Source organism: Jatropha curcas, chromosome 5 (genome assembly GCF_041381405.1).
Source record: "Jatropha curcas cultivar XTBG-Jc1 chromosome 5, XTBG_Jcur_1.0, whole genome shotgun sequence".
Taxonomy (NCBI): domain Eukaryota; kingdom Viridiplantae; phylum Streptophyta; class Magnoliopsida; order Malpighiales; family Euphorbiaceae; genus Jatropha; species Jatropha curcas.
In genome coordinates, this window is record NC_143155.1 from 27,063,960 (window position 1) to 27,083,010 (window position 19,051).

The 19,051-nt window shown below is 32.4% G+C and overlaps 3 protein-coding genes across 6 annotated transcripts; 2 read left to right on the forward strand and 1 right to left on the reverse strand.

Moving 5' to 3' along the window:
* Positions 1–879: 879 nt before the first annotated feature.
* Positions 880–4,338, forward strand: LOC105642645 (uncharacterized). Of its 2 annotated transcripts, none has more exons than XM_012227544.4 (4): positions 880–1,083; positions 1,371–2,276; positions 3,708–3,901; positions 3,997–4,338. In XM_012227544.4, the coding sequence occupies exons 2-3, from the start codon at positions 1,712–1,714 to the stop codon at positions 3,899–3,901; spliced, it is 759 nt and encodes a 252-aa protein (XP_012082934.1). In that variant the 5' UTR covers positions 880–1,083; positions 1,371–1,711; the 3' UTR covers positions 3,997–4,338. The 2 variants fall into 2 exon arrangements, with proteins under 2 accessions (XP_012082934.1, XP_012082932.1); XM_012227542.4 differs by having other exon boundaries at positions 882–1,083; positions 3,708–3,855.
* A 5,443-nt stretch (positions 4,339–9,781) lies between these two features.
* GPAT3 (glycerol-3-phosphate acyltransferase 3) lies at positions 9,782–11,769 on the forward strand. Its single transcript, XM_012227545.3, has 2 exons — positions 9,782–10,521; positions 10,669–11,769. The coding sequence occupies exons 1-2, from the start codon at positions 9,820–9,822 to the stop codon at positions 11,542–11,544; spliced, it is 1,578 nt and encodes a 525-aa protein (XP_012082935.1). The 5' UTR covers positions 9,782–9,819; the 3' UTR covers positions 11,545–11,769.
* A 1,809-nt stretch (positions 11,770–13,578) lies between these two features.
* LOC105642647 (long chain acyl-CoA synthetase 1) lies at positions 13,579–18,241 on the reverse strand. 3 transcript variants are annotated; one of them, XM_012227546.4, is made up of 20 exons: positions 18,107–18,241; positions 17,405–17,571; positions 17,176–17,239; positions 16,993–17,082; positions 16,835–16,891; positions 16,609–16,657; positions 16,435–16,511; positions 16,296–16,335; positions 16,130–16,224; positions 15,886–16,053; positions 15,692–15,802; positions 15,531–15,618; positions 15,381–15,447; positions 15,195–15,270; positions 14,974–15,091; positions 14,632–14,877; positions 14,410–14,549; positions 14,143–14,325; positions 13,928–14,047; positions 13,579–13,844 (listed from the first exon to the last, which is right to left on the reverse strand). In XM_012227546.4, the coding sequence occupies exons 2-20, from the start codon at positions 17,548–17,550 to the stop codon at positions 13,797–13,799; spliced, it is 1,983 nt and encodes a 660-aa protein (XP_012082936.1). In that variant the 5' UTR covers positions 17,551–17,571; positions 18,107–18,241; the 3' UTR covers positions 13,579–13,796. The 3 variants fall into 3 exon arrangements, with proteins under 3 accessions (XP_012082936.1, XP_012082937.1, XP_020538524.1); XM_012227547.4 differs by lacking the exon at positions 18,107–18,241 and adding an exon at positions 17,811–17,955; XM_020682865.3 differs by lacking the exon at positions 18,107–18,241 and adding an exon at positions 17,758–17,949.
* Positions 18,242–19,051: the final 810 nt, after the last annotated feature.

Genomic DNA, 19,051 nt, shown 5'->3' on the forward strand with positions numbered 1-19,051 from the left:
CTTATGCTTCTGACCGAATTGGCCGTAGGCTACTGAAGGAGTTTTGATTTTGCAAAAATGACGTTTTGGTAAGCATTTTCATGACCAGGATGGAAGGGTTTTGGCTTTTGGTTATGTTTTATTTTATGTTTTCTGGCCTTTTTCTAAGTTTTGGTTGCTTTGATGGGCTGTGCGTTTTGTTGATCTGTTGTTTTTATTAATTTTGTTTGATTATATCGCAAATGGACTTTTTAATTTTATTTTTTTTTAAAATTTATATACTTAGTTTATCTCTGCTTGTTTTCGAAACATAGGAAGCATCTTAAATTCTTCATCCAGTAAGATCTGCAGTAAATTAATAAGGAAAAGTGAGAAATTAATTTAATTAATCTGTATAGTGGACTGGACAGACATTCCATTGGAATATGCTTTATCACAATATCCAGGAATAATAATAATATAATATTATAATTCTAATCCAAATATTTTCTTCCTTTTGAAATATAAATAATTAAAAAAATAATTAATCATAATTTTAAATTATCAGCTGTTTGGTGAATCTTAAAAAACAGTAATCCGTTAGGCGAATGCAATTCAAAATGCCCTTATTCAATTCAAAAATTTAAAATTAATTAAATTTAGTAATGGGTGGGCCGGATGGCATTTGTCCAGGAACGATGTACGAACAACATAATTTCAATCTTTGAGTTTTTAAAAATTCGTATTTATCCCTTTCAATAAATTATTTCAATTTTCGTAAGACTTAATTAAAATTAATTAAGTTATTAAAGGGTTGACACGTCTTTGTGATTACCGGCAATCACCCGTTGCCGTCTTTGGTCACTAGCCGACACGTTCAACTTCAAAAATTCTACTTTTCGCCCATTGGCAACAAACTGACAAAAACCTGGTACTAGCGTTTTCTTTTCTACTGTGTGTGTTATTCTTTTTCTTCTATTTTTGGTTCTGGAGTAGTATATTTACTGTTTTTACATTTTTATGTCTGCGAGAAGCTACATATTTAGGGATACATGTTCCGAGGAAACGGATGTTCAATCGCCCATTCACTCACCTTGCTAAGCTCTTCTTGACTTCCTCTAAAAGGTGCATTTTTTAATATTATCATTTAAATTCTTCTTAATTTTTTTGCAGTTGTTTGATTAGTTTTGGCTAAGTCAATGATTTGGTTTGGAAATTCTGTGTTTTTGGTTTAATGGGTTAGGCCGCAGCTGCTTTGTGGATGATACGAAAGAAAAATTACAAAAGAAAATAACTTTTTTGGATCATTTCATAACCGTTGAATCTTTTTATTTTGCATTTTCTTTCAAGAAAGTGTGGATATTCCATTGAATTTTGTTGTCTAATAAGTCCTGTTTCGTCTTCAAACGCAGGATTTTTTTTTTTTTGATTGCTCGAGGGTTGTGTGACATTTTTTATCCTTATAGAAAAGTTCAAAGCTTTCTCATGTATTGACTGAGTATTTTGGGGAGAAGGAGATAATTCTTGAATCACTTGTGTGAAAGAACCAGAATCACTGGATCCTTACTCATGAAAGTTGGTTGTTAGCTTTAGAACATAGCATTCGTGACACTCCTTAGGCTCAAGTTTAGACTATAGTAGTTGATAAAAGGGTTATCTTTCTGTTACTTTGAGGTGGGAAGTTATTTCACTAATTTATGTACTTGCAAAGGACTGGAGTTCTATGATAAAAAAACGGTACTTTTAACACACAATGGGTAGAGAGCTGTGTTATAGAGATTTACCTTGGATGATGGATCGTTTGGTTTTGGGAGAAAGGGAGCTTGAAGTAGATATTGAAAGTGGGGGGACAACTAGTGAAGAGGATGCAACAAATGATCTCGTTTCAGCAAATAAGCAAAGCAAGAAAGTTTTAGGTAGTGTTTGGGCTGGGCCTTTGAGTTTTGATGGATTGGTGAATTCATCAAAATTTGGCGAGGATGCTAATGAGAATGCAGAGTTGTTGCTAGATAAGAGTGAAGGAGAAGAAGGTCAACAGAACAGTGCATTTGTGAACAAGAAGCTTGTAGAAGAGAAACAGACAAAGAAAAATTCTAGAAAGGCTCCCAAGCCACCCCGACCTCCTAAAGGTCCATCACTAGATGCTGCAGACCAGAAGTTGGTGCAGCAAATCACTGAGCTTGCCATGAGAAGGCGTGCCAGGAATGAACGCATTAAAACACTAAGAAAGATGAGAGCAACAAAATCATCATCTTGGAACAGCAGCCTATTTGCCATGGTCATCACTGTTATCTTCTGCCTTGTCATTATCTTTCAAGGTATGAGTAGCATTTTGAAATTTTATTTGGAAGATTTTTTACCTTTATCATCTGTACCAAGACTAGATATATAATTCATCTGGCATTTGTGCGGTTTAGTTGCATAACCAGATTCAATTATTTAGCAAGTGCATGCAACACTTGCCTCGTAATCAGCACCTACAGATGATTTCCGGCTATGAAGAATATGTTTATTGGATAAGGAATTTGAATTTTTATGTTTTTTCCTTGGTGATAATACATAATTACTTTCAACCTTTATAAGTTTGACAAGTTGTTTCTTATCAACTCTTTATGGCATTTGACTGTTTACACAATCTGAATGGATTTACCCTCCCCCAATGTTCACTTCGTTTGTATTGTAGAAAGAATCATTGGTTAAGATTGTATATTTTTGTGTTTTCTTCAATTCTCTGGTATTCTTTAAGTTTTCATGCATGATGCCAAAGATTAGTTGTGTTAATAATGGTGTTTCTGTTGAAAGATAATTCTGTTATTCCTCATTGCAACATTGAAACTGCAAAACTCTTGTTCTGATTTTCATATTTAATCTAAGCAATCAGTCCAAGCAGATGATAGAACTTATTTGACAGATCACAATGGATCCAGTTTAAAACTTAAAAATTAACTTTGAGATGATTATTTTTTGGTTGTTTGAACTTCCATCCAATATTTTTTATCCTTGTTATAAAATGCCATTGGAAATAGGATGGACTGTTTCCATCCTTGTTGTAATTCCTAGCACCTGTAAACCTAGTAAAAAAAAAAAAAAAAATTATGATAATGTAAGAGAGGAAAAGTTAGGAAAGCTGACTTCACTCCTCTTCTCCCCACATTCACCACCTACTTTTCTTGGCAATGAAATGAAATATTTGCAGTTTCTGAGTAAAAACTTTTTGGAACAAAATATTTTGAACTTGGTTTATTGATCTCTTTCCAGTCCTCAAAGAGAATAGAGGGTTTGTGTCCTTTGCCTTATCCCTTGCTTTAGTTCATAGCTTGCTGACTTCTATGATACCACTGCTGCTGCTTGTTTGCTAGTGTGGTTGTCTCCCTATGGTCACTGTACCCATTTTTGGAGTCCATAATAGTGCATTCTTGATAGTTGAATTTTTCTCACTAGTGCTTAATCAGGCATGCCATGGTGTCCCTAAAGGCATTCTTTTGCATCAAGTGTGCTTCAATTTGATACACAGCCCTGAGAGCTAGCTCACATCATATTGATCAGTTATGGCCTATTTCGTTCCTTTCTTGGTTTTTATTTAGGATACTTGCCAGTGTCATTGCTGTTGATTTGTGCACAAACTTTCAGGTCCAAAGCAAACACTCGATGTCTTTCATATTCAAAGAGTCTTTAGTCTTAATGTAACAACGATATTCTAATAGCTCCTTTATGTTGATAATACATGCACTTGAAACTTTTCTTTGTAGGAATTTGCTCCAGGAACAGTGGAAGGATGTGTTTACAAGGGTCATCCAAGTCAGCAGTTGCTGCAAGCGAAGATTTAATTTCAGTTCAGTTTTACAAGGACTCTGCCAATGAAAGTGAAGGACCTGGCTCTGGCTCTGGTTCTCCAAAGTGCGTATTCCTGATATCGCTTGTTGCATTACTTTTTATTGCATAGGTGAATGCTACTGTGGTAGACCAATTTTTTCGGGCTTCTGATTATAAGATTGCTCTCTCATTCATTTTTTAATCCAATGTTTTATGCATACACAGTTTGGTAGAAGGACAAGTTTCAGGTTCAGGCTCATTTAAGAAGTAAAGTTGCAGAATTTTCTGTTTCCTCCAGTAAACTTTGCTATTTGTGCTGCATAGAACCTAAGTTAAGACTCGAATAACTTATTCATTTTGTAAACTGAAGCTGAGACACCACCTGAACTACTCTGAGTTTTGTATATATGTGGACAGACACTGAGTTAGGAGACAGTTTTGTAAAGGACAGGTTTGTACAATGAGTAACTCGCAGGTTTATTTGCTGTTGCATTTTATTTAAAATTTGGATGAAGATATTGACGCTTCCATTAATTATATATTATATATAACCTAATGATATTTTAACGCCCTGGTCCCTTCTCTCCAACTCCATTTTTCGGTTTTTCCTCAGGACCATCTTCTTTTGCTTTAAAAGGTTAATATTTCTTGAAGACTGTATTATAGCTTTTTCTCTTGTTGGTCTTATTCTCCTAGGTCCAGCCTTAGAACACACAATAGCACTCACTGTCATCTAGTGCAGGGGACTTCCGGTGAACTAGCCATACTTCACCCTTCTATAGGCTTTTCCAAATGGCGAGGGGGCGCCTCTGTTAGTGTTCGAGTGTGAAACTCCTATTATTCTCCATTGAAGTCTATTCGGGGATGGGATTTTTTTTTAATATATTAATATTATTCATTGGAGGCTAATTGAGCTGAAATTATATTAAAATACAAGACAGTAATACTTTTTGTCTTTCAGCAATTCTCTTAAGAAATTGGTAAAAACTATGTTGGATGGGTTTTTTTTATGCTTTTATCTAGTTTGTGCTGGAAATCACCAGAAGGTATACTCCATTACTACACAAATATTGCTGTTTGCGGTATTTCTCCATTGCTATTCTTTCTTCTTCTTCTTTTTTTTAATTTAATAATATCTTATAAGATGAACCTAAAAGATAAAAAATTGAAAATAAAAAAGAGATAGAAGTACTATTTAGTCCATGAGGTTTAACCACAGTTACTATTAAGTCTCTGTTTTTTGACTAAATAATTGATTAATCCTTAACCTTTGTACTCAATGTTTACATGGTATTTGTTCAATTCTATAATGTTGCGGAATTTATTCGAATGGGTTCTACTTGGAATTTATTTCAAATTGAATTCTAGGGTTTGGTTTAATAGATTTAAAACACAAAATTCATTTGAATTTCATACTCCTAATAGTTTATCAAAATTTATATGGATTAACAATTGTATATATATATATATATATATATATAGTACTCGCTATTAAAATGGTTGCGGATATTGGTGGGTATCCATCCATAGTATAAAAATGTATATTAGATAAGTTTAAAATTTATCAATATCTTATTTCTTTGAAATAGATGCAAGTAATAAAATTTTAAATAAATTAAGATATAAATATTTAAATGGATTTAAGACAATCAATTGGGTGCGAAGAATTGAAAATTCATATATATCCACTTCACTTTCATCCTCGATAGGAGTTGACAAAGATCTTTTAAAAGTTTAATCTTTGTGTGGCTCTGAGTTTCTGATGTTTCTAGTACAATCTGACAGCTCCAGACCTCCAGTTCATTATTAGTTATCCTAAAACGTTACTATAAACTATTTAACTTGTGGATTGATGGTGATTGCTCTGAATCTTTCTCGCTCACACATTCTTCTGAACCATTCAAGAATATCCCTACGCTGGCTCCAATTTTCCCATCTCTCACTAGGACAAAAAAAATAAAAAAATAAAAAAATAAAAAATTATATATATATATATATATATATATATATACTCAAAACATCATTATTCGTATGTATTAGAACAGAAGAATGAGGTTGGATTTGCGTTTCTGTCGTTAAGGTGCAATTGTTTTACCTTGTATTATTGAACAAATTTTAATCTTTCTTGAAATTTTCAAATTACGTTACATGGAATAAATTGGATTATGAATAATAATATATATAATTCAGCAAGGTCGACAGAAAGAGCTGATCGTGGTGAGTTAATTATAAATATATACAATAATGTAATCTTATCCGCGATTTAGTTTGTGACTGTAGGTGAATTGATCAAAATTGCATGCACGCATGCATGAAAGGCACATATCAAGAGAGATATATGATTCCTTCCGACAATGAAAATTAAAACTCCGCCATCCCCTTATTCATAAAGCTTGTCGATCTTCATGGATATTCTCAACAAGCCCATCTTGCACTATATATATGTTCTTGGCAAATATGAGCCTCCCCTTCTCCAGAATTCCACGCAATTTGATGACAACTAATTAAATTCAATGAACAAACGCTCAATTTCGAGTATATTCTTTTTTTTTTTTTGGGTAAAAATTAGGATCATATGCATATATGTCCTTAAAAAGCCCATCCTGCGAAATTGTCAGAAGGCAAGGGTACTTGCTTTTAGACGTCCACATTTAGGATTCATCGTCATCACCATCCAGTTGAGTTTCCTTAATGAGAAGCTATATTATCATAATAATGGCCGGTATGGCGGTTGCACTCTATATCACGTTTTGCTTTGTTTTCTACAGCCCATTTAACAACGCTCACTCATAACTGCGCGTTTAATGGAATTGCTGTAGCAAACCGTGGTCGGCTAAAAGGCTTTTGGAACTATTATTTCATTATTTGAGGAAGCTTGTGTCAAACCGTTGACATTTCTTTATTATTTATTGAATCTCATGTTTGCACTCAATCATCACTTGGCTTGGCTTTCAGTTTTGTTTCTTAGGGAAAACCTTTAATACCCTTTCCCTTTCACTAAAGGGTTTTTTTTTTTTCTTTTTTTTTTTCACCTTGTTATTTTTTATAAAATAAAGAAAGAATTTATCATATTTTTATTTTTTTTACCCTTGTTTATTGAATCCCACTATAATTCAACTCTGTTGATTTTTTTTTATAAAAATATATAACGTTAGGAAACTAATAAAAGGATATTGTGATAATTTAAAATGAAAAATTTTCAGAATTCTTTCGTGTGAAAAAATTAGAAGTTGACTGATATAATTTTTAGGGGTTTGAATTTTATTAAAGAACAAACAATTAATAAGGCTGACCATTCCTATTTGTTTTGACAATTAGCAGAGTTTTTTTTTTTTTTTTTCTCATAAGTATTCCATGTTCCGACAGAGGATGCTACGTAGAAAAAATTCTCCTAACAATGGTGGCTACAGATTTTGATCTTATAATCTTGTAAATCAAGTATATTTGAAGGATACAATCTATTTCCACCATATATATATATATATATAATAGCCTATTTGAGTAACTTGAAAATGGACCTTGTTTAAGATATCATATGCATCCAATTAAAAATTATAGAAGAGGGACAATGCAATCTTTTGTTTTTTTAAAAAAAAAAAAAAAAAAGAAATTGAACTACGAGAATCAAGATCCAAATTATTCAAAAGGTTATGAATCAACCAACGGAAAATGTATTGAGTAGAAAAAAATTAAATCTCTTAAATAAAAAGTCGAATATTCAATCTTTGTAAATGAAAAAATTTTTGTTAAAAGCACTTCTCTTTGGTGGGCCTAATCCGGCGGAAATAAAATTAAGTTTCATCTAATAAACTAAGGACACATGTAATATGAACTTAAAGAAAATGCTAATTAATAGGGAGCAGAAAAAATGGGGATGACCAAAAAGAAATATCGTAATAAACTCATTTAATGCTAATTAAGTGATGTTAAGCTGAGCTGCAAAACGAGACTTAGTCAAAAAAAAAAGCATAGCAGTCTAAACTGGTTTTCAAATTGCGGTCCAAACGTGCATGCAGAAACCTAGTTGATTATTTCCTAATTGGTCATAAATAACCACACTTGGTCTTACAATTGGGTACCTTCATAAATCTTGATGGCAATCTGGAGTAATATATATGGGTCCGTTTCTAACAAAACTGCATTTAATCATAACGGTCCATTTCTATCATGCAATAAAAATATTCCATTTTTGCATATATAGCTATAAAATTATATCATGTAGTATTAATTACAGGTCTCAAAATTCCTAGTTATTATGATTTCGTCTATTCTTTTATTAGATTAAAAAATCTATGCATGCATAAATGGGCATCTCTTCAACTACACAGAAAGCTAAGGTAGTATAAAATATGGAGATGGTCAGATTGAAAATTCAAATGATAGGCATTTACTGTAACATCTACGGCCCAAAATTTATCCCACGTACGTAGCCCTCTCTCTCCTTCTCTTTCGATGTTTTAAATTTTGTTTTCTCAACCATCGAACACGACGGTTCACGGCGGTAAGTTTTCACAAAAATAAAGTTATACCGAGTTCCTGTCTCTCTGTATATATATCAAGCTTAATTACAATAACCAAATTTCACCCTCATTTAGATTAGCTAATATAATTAAGATAAGACTAATGATGTGAATAATTGACAATTTGGTCAATTACAGGATTTTATTAGACTTTAGAAAATTAATTATTTTCTTAATCATCGTGGAAAACTTTTAAATGACTTATATTTTGTAATAGATGAGTAAGTAATATGTTTATATACAAACCTAAAATTAGAAGTTCATTAATTACTCTTTAATATTTTCAAAATGACTAATATTTATAGACAAAGAAACTTTCCCAAGATGATTTTTATTTATGAATAGATGAGTAATAAACAAATCTGTAGGTAAAAAAAAAAAAAAAAAAAAATCTAAAGTGTGTTTCAATAAGTGAAAATTAATTAGTACTCCTTCCGTTCGAAAAAGATAGTCTATATTTCCTTTTTGATTTTTTCCAAAATATAATCCACCCTTTTTTATTATAATTAATTCTTAAATTATTTATTATACCTTTATTAAATTTTATCTTATTTTTAATAACTTTTATTAATTCTTATTTATTATTCCAATATAATAATTGCTCGTGCGTTATTTAAGATGAGTATAATAGAAAAATTATATGAATAAAATCGTCTTTTAACCATAAAAACTGCTACTTTTTTTATATGTGAAAATAGAAAGTCGATTATCTTTTTACGATGAATGGATTATCTATTATAATATTTATAATTCATCTACAATGTGTTCAATGATGCATGGTATTGTTTTTTCTTTTGGTCTGTCAAACCCATCTTAAATCTCAATTACGCTCTATTTGTTAAATCTTCAAAATATTAAATTCATTTATAAATAATTAGGTATGCTTCGTTGATTTTCAAATGACATTTTCATATTTTCAAGAAGTTCAGATTGAATATTCATTTATTTTTATTTTTTAAACACCTTTAACATAATAATTAAAGACTGAAATGGTAGATAGTTTTATTATAAAAATTTAAATCATTTACTTTTATTGAATTTATTTGAAAATTTCACTTTTTTGGTAGGATTTATTTTAATTATGTTCAATTTTATAAAATTAAATCTTTAAAATTAAAATCTTCATTTTTTAAAATTTTAAATATAAATATTTAAATTCATAAATCATTCGAGGTCGTTTTAATGTCTTTGTCCTCCATCACCTTCTTCAACCTTGATGTTGAAAAAGTGCCAGCTTGGGGTTTTTATTTATTTATTTATTTTATTTTTTGGATGAAGCTTGAGCTTTTATTAGCAGCCGCGCGTCCGTGTTTCGGTCTCTTGACTTCGCAGTTGGTTCCAAATTTCGAACTCGGCCCCACGCAGGTTCTCAGACAGCAAAAGATTAGGAAACATGGTATAGTTGTAATAATCAACAACTCCGAGGGTTATTCTAAAACCTGTATATATATATATCTCTATATGAGAGAGTTGGTCTGTGAGGACGAAGAGCGTATTCTCTTATGGTGTTTGCTCCCAAAAGGTCAAAATGTTTACTAACGCGTCTTTCTTCAAAACTTTCTTCTTTTTCTTCTTTAGACAGTTTCGAAACCCAAAAGTTCTCCATAGGAGTTTTAGCAATCTCCGTGGAATGTTAACACAGAGCAAGTATCAAAGGTACCCTTCTCTTGTTCATAGATCAGACCTATCAAAAAAAACTTTGATTTTTAACGTAGAAGGAACTTTGTTGAAATCTTCTTGTTTGTTTCCTTACTTTATGCTTGTAGCCTTTGAAGCTGGAAGCATTTTAAGGGCTCTAGTTCTTTTCCTTTTATACCCTCTTATTTGTTTAGTAAATGGAGAGATAGGGTTAAAGATAATGGTGATGGTCTGTTTCTTTGGGATCAAGAAAGAAAGTTTTAGAGTAGGAAGAGCTGTCCTGCCCAAGTTTTTCTTGGAAGATGTTGGATTAGAAGCATGTGAGGTGGTGAAAAGAGGTAGGAGAAAAGTGGCTTTGAGTGACTTTCCTCAAGTAATGATTGAGAGTTTTTTGAAAGATTATTTACAGATTGATTGTGTTATTGGAAGAGAAGTTAAGTCTGTTTGTGGGTATTTTGTGGGACTCCTGGAAGAGAAAAAGAAACACATTCAAGTTTTAGAAGAGGAGGAGATAACTAATGAAGATGTTATTGGTATTAATCAATTTGATAGATCTCTTGATCATCAACATCACCTATTCTCTTACTGCAAGGTAAGCTTCTTTTTAACTCTTTTTTTTTTTTTTTTTTTTTTTTTACTTTGAAAAAAATACTTTCATTTGGATAGAATTTATGGCTTCGTTCTTGAAAGTGAGACAGACTGTAGTAAATACTAAATATTGATGCCGTTTCTTATACAGGAAATTTACCTGGTGAGGAAGGCAGACAAGAGGGGCTGGCAAACACTACCCAGAAACAAATACCCCAAACCACTTATTTTCCATGATGGTAGAATAGCTTTTAGACCGACCCCACTGTCTACCCTTTCATTTTTCATGTGGATCCCTTTCGGTTTTATCCTTGCCTTAATCAGAGCCATTGTTGCTTTGACTCTCCCCTGCACTATCTCCATTCCCATATTAGCCTTCTCTGGATTTCGTTGCACTGTGTCAGAACCCAATAATCTTCAGACCCTAGAAGCGTCAAATAATTCAAAAAAGGGCCTCCTTTATGTTTGTAACCATAGAACATTACTAGACCCTTTGTACCTTTCTTTCTCTTTGAAGAAAGATATTTCTGCTGTCACTTACAGCCTTAGTAGAATGTCGGAAATTCTATCACCTATCAAGACCATCCGACTAACGCGTAACCGTGATCAAGATGGGAAGATGATGGAAAAACTACTAAGTGAAGGGGATCTTGCGGTATGCCCAGAAGGAACAACCTGTAGAGAACCATATTTATTAAGGTTTAGCCCTTTATTTTCAGAAATGAGCGATGAAATTGTACCTGTTGCTTTAGATACAAATGTTAGCATGTTTTATGGAACAACTGCAGGTGGGTTAAAGTGTTTAGACCCATTATTCTTTCTCATGAACCCTTCACCTAGTTACACTATCCAGTTTCTTGAAAAAGTATCTGGGCTTTCCAAGAATAATGGTGATCAGAAATCAAGATTTGTAGTTGCTAATCATGTGCAGAGTGAAATTGGCAAGGCATTGGGATTTGAGTGCACTAAACTTACTAGAAGAGATAAGTATTTGATATTGGCGGGTAATGAGGGTTTTACTTCTTAGTAGTATTCTTAGGTATTTGTTTCATTGATGGGGGAAGATGGTACATGTATTGTATTTTTTACTGTTTTTCTAATAATTCTTTAATTAGGTTGTAATATAATGAATCAGAGTCAGAGAATTGCTATAATTATATTATTTTTTTCTCTCGATTATGTACAAGATGTAAAAGAAAATGAATTAACTTTTGTATCTGTATATTAAATATGATCTTTCAGCTTCAGGAAATTCTCCAGTTTGTATTTATTGTATTTATTCGCTTGCTCTAAATTATTGCCTTATTATATTTATTATTATTCCATTAATATTAACTTTTTTTTTTTTTTGCTAAATAAAATCTTTCTTCATCTTTTTATTCAGACTGGAAAGATTGGCACGCGCCACAAAAAATTATGACACTGAACTTATATAAAAGATACTTAATAGAACTTGAAATTGTTTTTTAAACTTTTCGTAAATTGATTATACAAAAAAAAAAAAAAAGATTAAAATAAATAAAGTCTAATGAACAATAATTAGAAATTATTTTAAAACATTTTATGATTTAATTAGTGTGAAAAAAAGTTATTAAGCATTTTCAAGCCAATTTTTTTTACAGCTTCTTATTATTAATAATTGTTGAAATATGTATAGCACTGTCTAAGATAGTAATATATTTCTTGTAAATAGTATCTATTGCAGAAAAAAAAAAAAAAAAAAGAAGAAAAAAACTTGCTCAAGTGATTATAAAGGAAAGAGAAAAAAATTTCATCCTTCACTTCTTTAATGTTCTGCTTTTTCAGTGCCTTTCTGCCATTCGATGACCTTCATGCACATGGATATGGTACGAGTATCAAATAACTCTCCCCAGCTAAAATTGCCTACATGTCTGCAAAAAACTGTATAACTAATTACTGACATGTGAGATTAAATTATACTCCTACGGTTTGGGAATTGAACAATTAATAATAAAAATAAAAACAAAGACCATGTATAGCTCAAAAGAATAAATTTAATAATTAGTCATTTATATCATATTAGAGAGCTCAGTTCATATTAAATCTTTCAAACATTTTATGTACAATTTACAGGATTCAACTCCCATTATATATTTTAATAATTATTAAAAATTCAATCAAATATAATTTTCTTACTTTTTATAAAAATGTGAGGAGTGAAGATTTTAAATTTAAATTCTCTTTAGGTTTCATTTGTATGTTACTCAAAAGATATAAGATTATTATTTTTTTTTTAAAGGAAAAAAAAATGTAAGATTCTCTCTCTTAATTGTATACGCACTGTATTATTTTGGCTTATTTATATATATAAAAAAAATGCAATTACAAAAACGTGCAAGCGAAAGATAATTCTCTTGTAAGCTAAAATCTGGTTTCTAATGGTAACAGATAGATTAGGCTTAATGGGCCTTCATATGGAAAGGGTACAAGCAAAAGAGCAAACGGAGAATCTCAATTTGGGCCCAATTTGAGGAACATGCGACGCCGTGCCTGTGTGTTTTGAAGTGGGTGGGTCCAAAATAGCCCAAAATTCACCAAATTGTCCCATTCGGCTTTTTTCAAGGCGGCTAGCATGGTGTTCCAAGAAATGACGTCTCTCAGAGGCATATTATCGAACAGGTCCTCTGCTTGTTGGATTCTAGGGGATTTCGCGTAGATTGAGATTGGAATGTGGGATTTTGATCGAAGGATGTGTTTGCATTAGCTATGTTATTGCTATGGAGGAGATGACTTTCGGTGAAGTAGTTGAGATTGGCCTCCGAGAGAGCACCGATATGGCGGGGAAATTTTAAAGACAGGCTATCACTAACATTCGTATGTTGTGCTCTGCGGCTTAATACGTTTGCCTTTAATTGCCCTCATTTGTAATTGTGCCAAAGGATAAAGTGGATAGAGCTGTTTACAGATAGACATTGACCGTTAATTTGTACGGACAATATGAACGACAGCACGTTGCTTCCTTAGTTTCACCTTTAGGTGCGGCGTTTCAGTCGTTTAGAAGTAAACGACAATTATAGTTTTGAATTTTTGGTTAAATTCGTTTTGGAACGTCCAAAATAAACGAGCTCTATTACTTGAAATTTGATAATTATGAATATGAAATACAGCAAAAAACAAGTTTATAACTTCTGCCCTTCCATCAAACTGGAATACTTACATTCAAGAATACTAAGATACAAATACCTAACATCTTATTTCCAGAGGACAGAATGTGCAGTAATAAGCAATTATTTGAACTGCAGATGGTTGTTTATGCATTTATGCTCGTTTCACAGTCAATTTTCTGTAAAGTTCATCAATTTCCACCTGCACACGCATCATTAGATTACTTGTGATCTTTTCAGACATTATTATTAACAACTGCTAAGTAGTTATTAGTATGTAATTACCTGATAATAATTGAGCAATTTATTTCTTTTCTTTTTCAATGTTGCTGTCACCAAGTCTCTTTCCATATCGAAAGGGCGAGACTCCAAAATCACTCCTTTAATATACTCAAAGCCTCTCAGCTGGTTTCAGACAAAGAATTAGTAATATAAACAAAGTTTAAAAGAAAAATTCAGTCTACAGATTTATCAAATTCCAAATTCAGAAAGTAGTATACCTTGTTTCGTTCTGCAGTGGACTTTAGTTCTGAAATAACATAGTCCTTTAACTGATCAAGAGAGCACAGTTCAGGAAATGAACCCATATGACCATTTAAATGTGCCCATTTTTTAGTATTATCTTCATGGAGCACAACTACTGCTATTAGCATTGACTTGAAGCTGTGTCCGTACACCCACATCTTAACAGAACAATTAAAACATCAGTAGAAACACATGATAAAATATTTCTTATGCAATCACTAAGAAGTGGAAAAGATGATTACATCGTCGATAATGGGTGTGACGCCATAAATATTTTCCAAGTACTCAAGTGCAACATATTCTCCTTGTGATAATTTTACAAGATTCTTTTTCCTATCAATGATTTTCACAATTCCATTTGGATAAATTTCCCCTATGTCTCCTGAAAAGCCAAATGAATATTTAAAAATGTGAAATTAATAAATTTGACCAGGAAATTAAAAGGCTATATATATTTACTTAACCTGTATGAAACCATCCATCTTTCATGCTTTCCTTTGTCAGCTCAGGATTCTTATAGTATTCAGAGAAGATAGTTTTTCCTCGTACGCAAATTTCGCCACGAGGAGGATTACTGAGAGGATCGTAGCCCATCTCCGGAACCTCCTCGAGACGTAGCTCATCATATACAGCTACTGATCCAACGGCTCCCATCATGCACATTTCATCTGGAAATCCGAGTGTCACCGGTCCACAGGTCTCTGTCAACCCTGAATCACCCACAATTTTGATAAGTCAATATAAAGATTAAAGAGTAACTCGGTCAATGCTCGTAATGTTTGACTTGATACATTATGTTTCTGTACCATAGCCTTGGACTACAAAAGCACAGCAAGTAACTCGCAAGAATTCTTCGATTTCAGTGCTTAAAGATGCAGCTCCAGATACAACTAGTCGAAGACGACCACCTAACTTAGCTTTGACCTAAGAAAAAGATTTAAAAACTTAAAATGGGTATTTAATTCATAATCATTTTTTAATTAAGTATATGGAAAAATGTCAGTAACGAAATAAAATGAGCTATAACCTTCCTGAAGGCTAAAAAATCTGCCAATGGTGAAGCGTATTTCTGCTTATAACCTAGATTCATCCAACCAAGTTTGCTGTGCAATACAGTATAAAGGATACATAAGTCTCAATTAATAGTGCCTAAACTAAGTTTCTGCATTTCTGCTTATTATCAGTATAGATAATCAAACAAAAAGCAACTTACTAGTTATATAGAGCTTGAAAAATTCGCCTTCTTACAGGATTCAGTTCTTCTAATGCTTGTTTTATACCTGATACAAAGATAAGCACAGCATTACTGTGCAACAGGTCATTGAAAATCAAGTTATGTGTACATAATGAAAGATTATAACACCTTCATGTATTTTTTCGAAGACTCGAGGTACACCAGCTAAAAATGTTGGCTTCAACTCCATCAAGTCGTCTCTCAATGCATTCAAATCCTTCAAATTTTTAAGAAATAAAATTATGACTGATAAAAAAAGGATACTAAGTTATCAAAATACAGCAACATACCCCGTGATAGTAGCCAACAGATGCACCTTTCCGGAAAAAGTATTCCTCAATCGCGCGATCGAGAACATGAGCAAGAGGCAAGAAAGATAGATACACATCGTCGGCTGTCATCTAAAAAACAGATATAAAAAGTTAGAATATAAAAAGGAGAAATTGAAACGGAAAATGCTTATGAAATTATTTTTGTTCCTTGCCTTGTCATCAAATTGTTCTAGAAATAGATCAATGCCTCTTACGAAATATGCCAATGTTTCATGTGTTAACACAACGCCTTTAGGTTCTCCACTGGTGCCGCTTGTATACATTATTGTGCAAATGTTAAAAGGCTGAGGTGGAGATATTTCTGATGGGTTCTCTTTTCCCTGATAGATAACACAGTTAAAGATTAACCAAAATGTAAACATAAAAAGACCAAATTAATGAAGTGGAGAAACTGACCAAGTACAGAAACTCGTCCCAAGAGTATGGCTTTATCTGCATTTGAGATGCCTTCTCCTTCTCTTCCTCTGTGAAGGAAGTGAAACACACAATGGCTGCAAGCACAGAGAAACTTAGTATAGCATGTCTAACAACAGCAAATCAATATTTGTATAATTATTCTCACTTTTAAGCTGGGAAGCAGATCGACAATCTGGATTCAACAACTGCAAAAACAACAGTATGTTAAGATTAGAGGCTTAGCGGTTTTTATTTTTTAACATATAGTAATTAATTTGACATCAGGTCAATTTTCCTAAACTTACTTCTTTGACCTTCTTATCTTGGATAAAAACATAATCAATCTCTGCATGATCTAGAATAAAATTAACAGCACCTGGACCTGCATCGAACACAACTCATTTTGAAATTTTTTTTTTCTAATTAATGGAAATTTTAGAACTTTAAAAGATTGGTAAATATTGTGTAAAGAAGCATACCAAGGGTATCATATAGAGGCACACAAACCAAGCTATGGGCATTGCAAGCCTAGACAAAGTATAAGCAGAAAAATAAAAAATCTTGTTTTTTTGACATTTAACATTTAAAGGAGTTACTCTTGTGCATGAAACATCTAACATTAGTGGGCTTTGGTTAGTGTAAACAAGGAGAAAAAAAAAAAAAAAAAAAAAAAAAAAAAAAACAGAGCATGATACAAAAACAGACCTCCATTGCCACAATCCATTGAGGACAGTTAGATCCATAAATTCCAACTCGGCAGCCCTATATCATGAAAAATTCAAAAACAATATATTGGTTTGGTTTCCAATTCTTGGTATCTAAATTAAAGTCAATGAAATAGTAATACACATGCAGAGTCTTACAGGTTCAGCACCAGATGCTCTTAATGCAGAACCAATTTTCAAAACTTCTTCATACGCTTCCCTATAAGTTTTCCAAACATAAGGCCCCACCTAAAAGCAAAATACAATGAAATATTTCAGAAGGATATTAACAAGAAACAGAACTAATCAAGTTGTTAAAATCCCCATTTACTTAATTATTACCTTTCCATTAACTAATTTACGCCACCCAAGCATTTTGTTTCCAGGATTCTTCTTTGCAGAGATGCTGAACAATCAAGCCAACTTTATTGTCAGAAGTCAGAACTTTTTTCAACTATATATATAATAATTGAAGAAAAGCCTGTTATATTACAAAAATCACAGACATAAATTATATAGAATGAATAAATAATGAATTAGAAGAGGAGAAAATGGAAGTGGATTGAAAAACCTGAAAAGATCCCATGCTGTAGAAATATCAGGATCAGGAGGAGGAAACCCATTTTTAGATAGTAAATTTCGATAAACAGGACCAACGGAAGGATTTCCATCTTTCCCTTCTTTTCCTTCCTCAACTTTAGCTGCAAAAATCTTCATTTTTCTCTGTTGTCCTTAAACCTGCAATTTGAAGCGGTTCTGGTTCATATCCTTGTGTGTGCATATATATATATAGTCGTCGTAAAATAACATAGGCAGTTGAAGCACTAATGACCCTAGTTACCGGTCAATCACAGCCAAAAACAAAAGGAAAAGAAAAGTCATCAATTACTTAAAATTCTAAGTTTGTTAGTCAGGAATAATTACGCGAGGAAGGGAAAGAAACCAGTACGCAAGTTCTGCCAAAAGAAAATATTAACCTGGAAGCAGAATCTAAAATCGAAAACTGAAACGGAGCCTTGTTGAGGTTTAAAAGGATAATAAAAACAGAGAAGCTGCTCTGCTAAAAGCGAAATCTAAAATCCTGCGGCAGAAAAAGCCCATAGTAAAAGCATTTATTATGAATGTACTTGTTAAGTAAAGCAAAACTAAGGTTATCGGCAACCAACTGGAAAAGCATGAAACCTACGAAGCGAAGTAGAATAATTTAGAAAAGATTGGCAACCATTAATTAATTATTTAACCAAACAGAGCACAAAATCAGCAGCTTAATTACCAAAAAGATCGTCATTAGATGTATATGACAGACAGAGGGAGAAAGGACAGAAGAGAGGAGAGGACTGAGGTCATGCAAATGATGGTGGAAGCTAACTAACTTTGTAAGAAGTAAATTTATGGGTAGTACCGAAACAGAAAGAACGGAAACTGACCTGACGGTGGCTATTAAATATGTTAGCTCAACTAAACAAGTGAAAAGACAAACAGTTAAAATCAAGAGAATGATTTGCCTAAACTCAGCCTCATCTATCGAATAGTTTTTGAAATTTTTATATAATATACAATTATTTTACTTTTTTTAATGAGACCAACAATATCAGAGTATATTTTTACAGACAGAAGTTTTGTTTCCGTTTGTGAAATACAATTTCATATTAATAGTGGCAAATATATGAAATGCCCTAGGAAATTCAACCAATTTCTAACCTAAAAATTTACTGTAAGTACCCGTTAAAAGTTTATCGTGGCATCCAAATCCAATCTTACAACTAGTCATAGTCATGAAAATTACAATGCAAAAATAATTGGGTTCAATTAATTAATTCACCAAGAAACTAACTCTAACCATCACCATCACAACAATGGAGCTAAAAGTATTAGTAGGGACCCACCACAACGCCCTTATAAATCGCTAGACAGTTGCTTATGTTACCATCATAATTAATTTCCAGTTACTAATTAATGTGTGTATATAGTAAGTGCATCACAACTATACAAAGTCTTACCTGGAAATTAAATATTAATTGCCGACAGAGCCTGCAAAAATTAAACAAGTGGAGGCTTCACAAACTCTATCGGTCACAATGAAACTTATAATTAAATGAGCAACGGCTCTAATACAAACCATGAGCAAGTCAATTGTTTTGTTTTCATGACATACGAACCAACCATGCTTCAACAAAAGTTATAGTTCTCTCATTTCTTTCGTAATTTACAGTCCGTT

Coding starts and splice junctions, on each gene's coding strand:
- LOC105642645 (XM_012227544.4), top strand. CDS start 1,712: ATGGGTAGAGAGCTGTGTTATAGAGATTTACCTTGGATGATGGATCGT. Junction 2,277..3,707: donor CCTTGTCATTATCTTTCAAG/GTATGAGTAGCA, acceptor TTTTCTTTGTAG/GAATTTGCTCCAGGAACAGT.
- GPAT3 (XM_012227545.3), top strand. CDS start 9,820: ATGTTTACTAACGCGTCTTTCTTCAAAACTTTCTTCTTTTTCTTCTTT. Junction 10,522..10,668: donor ACCTATTCTCTTACTGCAAG/GTAAGCTTCTTT, acceptor TTTCTTATACAG/GAAATTTACCTGGTGAGGAA.
- LOC105642647 (XM_012227546.4), bottom strand. CDS start 17,550: ATGAAGATTTTTGCAGCTAAAGTTGAGGAAGGAAAAGAAGGGAAAGAT. Junction 16,658..16,834: donor AATGGATTGTGGCAATGGAG/GTCTGTTTTTGT, acceptor TACTTTGTCTAG/GCTTGCAATGCCCATAGCTT. Junction 15,092..15,194: donor ATTTTTTAGCCTTCAGGAAG/GTTATAGCTCAT, acceptor TCTTTTTCTTAG/GTCAAAGCTAAGTTAGGTGG.